The sequence below is a fragment of the Galeopterus variegatus genome, unplaced genomic scaffold (genome assembly GCF_000696425.1).
Source record: "Galeopterus variegatus unplaced genomic scaffold, G_variegatus-3.0.2 Scaffold13181, whole genome shotgun sequence".
Taxonomy (NCBI): Eukaryota; Metazoa; Chordata; class Mammalia; order Dermoptera; family Cynocephalidae; genus Galeopterus; species Galeopterus variegatus.
The window spans coordinates 17,721-24,380 of NW_007739292.1; the positions used below are offsets into that span (position 1 = coordinate 17,721).

Consider the following 6,660-nt stretch of genomic DNA (forward strand, 5'->3'; position numbering starts at 1 on the left):
TTTAGAAATGGAACTAAATATTGGAAAGCTACAGGATGAATAAATTATACTGAGATTATTTTGAGCCCGATAGCAAGCCTGGCCTTGTGCTTAAACTACAGAATGAACCTAATTCCCTTTACTGTTTTATGAAGTCCTGTATATCTGAAGGTAAAAAGTGTAGCAAACAAGGGAAATTGTAGGATAGAATTCAACTGGAATTAGATACGGGAGGAATACAATTATTCATATCTAAAATGACTTTCCCTCAAGTAAGAAAACAATATTTTGTCTCCTTAATTCCTACACTGTAGTCTTTCATATTCCTCCATTTGCAAGGACGTAGTTTATTGAAGAAAGAATGAAGAAGAAAAGGGAGAGAGGAAGAACATGAATTTGAACGAAGAAACAATGCAAGAATGTCAGTAAGAAAAAGACTGAGAGGACATTAAGATAAAAATGAGTCAAAGTATATAGAGAAGGAAGACAAAGTTTAAATTATTGTAAAGAATAGAAAGCTATGGGATAGGAAATGTTCTAAGTCAGACACTGCCACTCAATTAAGCCTTATTTTTTATTTTATGTATCTATAAGATGAGATTATTAGATCAGTATTCTTCGGGATATAAACTTACCTAGAAAGAAGAGAAATAGAGAAATGGGGAGAGTTCTCACTCTTTTCTGTAAGCATTTCTACTCCAAAATCACTGACATCTTTGGTGTAGGTGCCTTTTTCATTTGTCTTTAATCTCTGTCCACGTACATGGTGGAGGGATGGATGGGCAGTAAAGGCAGCTTTACATTGTCTGTCAACCCTAAACCACTTGCAATCAAAATGAAAAAACCGGCAACTAGGGCTGAGCCTGTGGCGCACTTGGGAGAGTGCTGCACTCCCAGCGCCGCTCCCGCTGCGGGTTCGGATCCTATATAGGGATGGCCGGTGCGCTCACTGGCTGAGTGCGGTGTGGGAGACACCACACCAAGGGTTGCGATCCCCTTACCAGTCACAAAAAAGACAAAAACAAAACAAACAAACAAACAAACAAAACCAAAACCCAAAACCGGCAACTATATTCCTAGTGTTATAGAAGTTTTATAAAGGAGCTCAGGTTATTATAATTTGGGTTGCATGTGGCTATATTTATCCAAAATTTACACAGAATTATTCTTTCCGTACAAATATCTTCACAACCTGCTCTCGGATCTGCTTGGTCCTAACTCCATAGATAACAGGGTTAAGGGCAGGTGGGACAACCACATATAGATTAGCCAAAAGAATATGGATGTAGCGGGGAATGTTTTGACCAAAGCGGTGTGTCATAAAAGAAAAAAATGCTGGCATGTAAAAGCACAGCATGACACAGACATGGGAGCCACAGGTATTGAGAGCCTTTACTCGAGCATCTTGAGAGGGAAGGTGGAAAACAGCTCTAAGGATAAGCACATAGGAAGAGGCAATCAGGATGACATCTACAATGATATTAGAAATCACCATGAGCCCGTAGATTATGTTCACCTTGATGGGTGCACAGGCCAACCGGGCGAGACCCATGTGCTCACAGTACGTGTGAGGGATGATCTGGTGCCCACAGAAGGGCAACCGCAGAATGAGAAACACAAATGGGGTCACAAGGACTAAATTTCTTCCAACAACAACAGAAGCTAAGATGCTGATGGTTTTATTGGTGAGGATCATGTTGTACTGGAGAGGGTTGCAGATGGCAACAAAACGGTCATAAGCCATGGCCACCAGGAGAACAGTTTCCATGCCTGTAAACATGTGGATAAAGAACATCTGAGTAAGGCAGCCCCCAAAACTGATTTCTTGGAGGTTGAACCAGAAGATGCCCAGCGTTTTGGGGATAGTGGATGTGGATAGACCCAGATCAATCATGGATAACATGGCCAGGAAGTAGAACATGGGCTGGTGGAGACTATGTTCGGTCTTGATCACAAGAAGTATGGTCATGTTCCCCACAAGGGCAATCAGGTACACGATACAGAATGGAAATGCAATCCAGACATGTACAGTTTCCAGTCCTGGTACTCCTAGCAGGAGAAAGAACGGGGGATGGAACTGGGTGCCATTGATAGATGACATTCTCCTAGCAAGTGTCATTCAATTCCCGTTAAGTAAGAGGATCTCACTTTCTTTAAGATCTTCTCTTATGAAAGTCCTGGAGAGATGGAAAGTCTCCAATCAGTGTGCTGGAAGTACTGGTACAAGTACTCTCTGAGTGTCTCGGTAATATTTAGAAGTGATAAAGATTTCTAGTTCAAATGAGAACTACTACCTTCTACCATTTTCTATGTTTTGTTATGATATAAATCTAGGGATTTGTTTCATGGATTTTATATGATTATGTCACATTAGGATGGTTAATTGAATGGCCTGTCTTAGAATTTTCTGATTCCCTTTTGCTTATCACCCAAATTATGTTCATCTTTCTTATAAACTATAACACTATTGACTAACATACAAAAGCATCCCTGCATCCTAAAATTGTGACTAGCTTCAGATATGGACAGATCAAATATCCAGCAGAGTTTAATAATGTCGAAATTAAAGTGTTATTAAGGAAACTTCATTTATCCCTGGCAGATCACAAAGAAAATGACCTTATTTTAACTCTTTGTGTACCTAAGGACACTCTTCAACTCTGCAGCAACTAACAAAACCTAAATTGTGTAATATTCATGTACGTATTGGCCTTATCTTTGCCAAGAGAATGGCTGCAACTAGGAAGCAGAGAACTAGAAGTATTCATTTTAGTATCCCTAAAACTTTCACTTGAGGGTTTGGTTCCTAGTTGTTCAGCTTTTAGTTGTTAAATTGAATAAGGGTTTGGGGTTTGTATTAAGGGTGCTTGTGTGTGTGTGTGTGTGTGTGTGTGTGTGTGTGTGAGAGAGAGAGAGAGAGAGAGAGAAGAGAAGAGAAGAGAAGGGAGACAAAGCATGTTTTATTATGTATGTGGTTGCATATATAGCTGTTCAGTAACTTTGTCAAGCAGCTATTGCACAGTAGAAATACACAGGCAAACGGGTCAATAATGTCTTGCTCTATATAGAAAAAGAAGAAGACCTCACGTCCCCAGAGAAGCTGGAGAGAAAATTGAAAGACAAGCACAAAACTTGCGAGTGTCAAGGGGAAGATGCCAGGCTGAGGCTTCAGAGTGCAGTGGTTTTTGTAACTTTACTTGGAAGAATCTGAGGAAATAGCCAGGATGCTGTGTTGTGAGGTTGACAGTCCACAGTCAGCCCCGTCTTCAGGGAAGGTGTTTCTCAACACGACACTTTGCCAGTTGAGGGAAAAATTCCCAGGGGCATGGCAGAGGGGTCTCTTCTGACACAATATAGTTCAAAGCCATGAGGACATCTACCCTCCCCAAATTTTATCCCGAATGCCTGCTTTCTTTCTGCTACAGCTGTGGGTCACAGACAATGGCAGACTGTGTGGCCAATAACATCAAGATCATTCCTAGAGGACAAAATATTAAGTTTATCCTTCTTTAGATATACACATTGACAAAGATCCTAGCCCAAGAGTTTATGTCAAAAGCTATAGATAAGAGTTAGCAATCTTTCCCCAGTCGCGCTCACCAATGCTCATATTTTGAACTTGTTGGTTTTCTTGTTTTGTCTTGTTTTGTTTTTTGCTTTTCTGGGCCTTTTTCCTGCTGACTATAGTAGAATATTATAGAGGCTTTTTGTCATCTTTAACACCATTTAGACGCGACTTAAAATCCTGCTAAGCCATTAACTACTTTGAGTTCCTTGGACAAATTCCTTCATTTTATAGATCAGTTTCTTTTCTTGCAAAATTGAGATTATAAATTCTAGCTAATGTGATTAACTTTAAGGATAAATAAGACCAGTGTACGCATAGGCACAAGCTTGTAGGGTACCCTCAATAAATGGTAATTATTTGTCTTATTAATGCCTCCTGACAATTTGTTTTTCTTTTAGCCCAGGACAGCTAAAATAATTTACTTGTTAGCAGAAATAAGTTACTTTACTGTAAAGTGTCCGTTATTTATAATTAAACCATAGTGGTCTCTAAGAAGAGATGAAGGAGGGATGGCTCTGAAGAGGCCAAAGTGAAGGAGTGTCACAGGGCCAGGCATTAATATTTATCTCTAGATTTCTATCGATACACAATAACCTAATACTGCTCAGTTAGAAAGCAAACAGTTTTCTCTCCTATTCTTAAAGCTTTCCAAAGCAACTATTTTGAGAACAAAGAAGTTGCTGTGAGTGGATAATTACCTTCATTCAGGCTCTTTAGTAACTGAGCCATGAAGGAAGAGGCCAGAGGACAGGCTGAGTCTGGCTGAGCTAACAGGGGTATTGTGCTTCCAATAAAAATGCATTGGGTATGGTTTCGTAAAGTCGTAGGGATACAGGGAATCAAGTTACAATTGGCAACATCTAAATTAGGAAAATGAGGAAGAGAGAGAATAAAATTCTGTGGACCAAATGTATAACACCTATGTCATTTTATTTGGATATTGGCAAAAGTTACCCCCTCTCCTAACCTCAAACACACACATATAACTGTGGCCTGCAATAGCACCTTCCTACCTCAGATGAACCACAACAAGTCTAGATACTGGGCCTGGTTTCCTCTCAACAAATCAATTTTCTAGCCAGAATAATCTTCACTCTTATTGACAGCAGATGTGGCCATGCTACTATGAGACTGTATTTGTGGTGTTCTAGCTGTGAACAGTGTACTGTGTGTGTGTGTGTGTGTGTGAGAGAGAGAGAGAGAGAGGGAGAGAGAGAGAGAGGGATATTATTCTGGGTATTACTCATTGGTATACCGCTATTCTCACCTGTGGTTATCTGACCTAATCTCAGGTGCTCTGTTGTGTTCCTTGTGAGGTGAATAGTGCTTGGGGTAACTCCTCATCAAAAAGGAGGCTCCTGCCCTTTTCTATCCTGATTTATTCTCTTCTTCTCCTCTGTAACATCTCACCTCTCCTGCCCAAGCATTCTTACCTCTCTAATATTTCCTCTGCCAGACCTCACTTGGAGCAGAACTGTAACTTGAGACCAGCTACTTGAAGATGGATGAGATGCCGCTTCAAACCTCTGAGACCCTAGTCTGCCTGATCCCATGGAGAAAAACTTTAAAGTGAGTGAGGGTGTTCCTAAGTCTAGGCATGTCCCAGAATCCCCGAGGTTAGTCTTCAGAATCTTCTGGGCATAAACTTGGGCTCCAGGGACATTAAGTCCTCGTAAATCTTTATTTCTCTTTATTGCATCTGTAGAGTAACACTTACTTGTCAAGCACTTTTTAACTCCTTAACTCCTTAGCTCAGTGGAGGAGATGTGGCATGAAATGATAGGAAAGGAAATATCCCGAAGAGAGAGGAGTCTGGGAGATAATATCGATTTAGCTTCTCTCAGGAGCCATGAAAGCATTACTTTTATACCATTAGGTCTTCAAAGTGTGATTTCTAAGAAAACTGTTCTTAGCAATGCTTCTATTTCATTTAATATAAATGTGTGAATTCTGATGCAGTCTGTCAATTGTTATAACTGGGGCTTCAAAAGGTGAAGAAGTCCCCTGAAATAGACACATTAGATTCTACGACAGCCTTGAATTTTAAGTGCAAAATCATTTTTTCTCAGGAAATGAAGACTTTTTAAATTTTTTTAAAAAGTAGTTTATTTTTAATAGACACATATTGATTGCACATATTTATAAGGTACAGAGTTATATCTCAATACGTGTATATAATTCGTGATAATTAAGACAGGGTAATTAGCATATTCGTTATCCCAAAACTTTATCATTTCTTTGTGATGGGAACATTTGAGCTCCTCTCTTTTAGCCATTTGAGAACATACAATAAATGATTGCTAATTACAGACACCTAGGACTACTTACTCTACACCACTCGAACTTATTTTTTCATCTAGCTGTAATTTTGTGTTCATTAACCAACCTCTCCGTATTCCCCCCTCTCCTTTCCAGCTTATCTAGTAACCATGATTCTACTCTCCACTTCTAAAAGTTCGACTTATCTTTTTTTAGCTGCCACATGAGTAAGAACACGTGGTATTTATCTTTGTGTGCCTGACATATTTCACTTATCATTATGTCTTCAGGCTCATCCACATTTCCACAAATGACAGGATTTTATTATTTCTCATGGTGGAGTAGTATTCTATTGTGTATATGTGATATTTTCTTTCCATTCATCTGTTGATGGACACCTAGGCTGATTCTATATCTTGGCTTTTGTGAATAGTGCTGTGATAAACATGGAGATGCAGATTATTTTTTGTATACTATTTTTTTTCCCGTTGGGTAAATCCCCAGCAGTGGGATTATGGGATAATCTAATAGTTATATTTTTAATTTTTTCAGTAACCTCCATAATGTTTTTCATAATGGCTGTACTAATTTACACTCCCACCAACAGTGTATGAGCTTTCTTCTCTCTGCCTCCTCACCAGTATTTGTGATTTTTTTAATAGTAATTCTAAATAAGGTGAGATAATATCTCAATGTGGTTTTGATTTGCCTTTCCCTTATGACTGGTGATGTTGAGCATTTTAAAAATATACCTGTTGGCCATTTATGTTTTCTTTTGAGAAATGTCTATTCTGGTCCTTTGACCAGTTTTTTATTAATTTTTTTTTTTTTTTTTTTTTTTTTTTTTTTTTTGG

At 38.9% G+C, this 6,660-nt stretch overlaps 1 protein-coding gene across 1 annotated transcript; it reads right to left on the bottom strand.

The window, feature by feature from the left end:
* Nucleotides 1-1,082: 1,082 nt before the first annotated feature.
* Nucleotides 1,083-2,096, bottom strand: LOC103581489 (olfactory receptor 52E4). Its single transcript, XM_008563308.1, has one exon. It carries the CDS (start codon nt 2,078-2,080, stop codon nt 1,142-1,144), a length of 939 nt encoding a protein of 312 aa, XP_008561530.1. The 5' UTR covers nt 2,081-2,096; the 3' UTR covers nt 1,083-1,141.
* Nucleotides 2,097-6,660: the final 4,564 nt, after the last annotated feature.

Coding starts and splice junctions, on each gene's coding strand:
- LOC103581489 (XM_008563308.1), bottom strand. CDS start 2,080: ATGTCATCTATCAATGGCACCCAGTTCCATCCCCCGTTCTTTCTCCTG.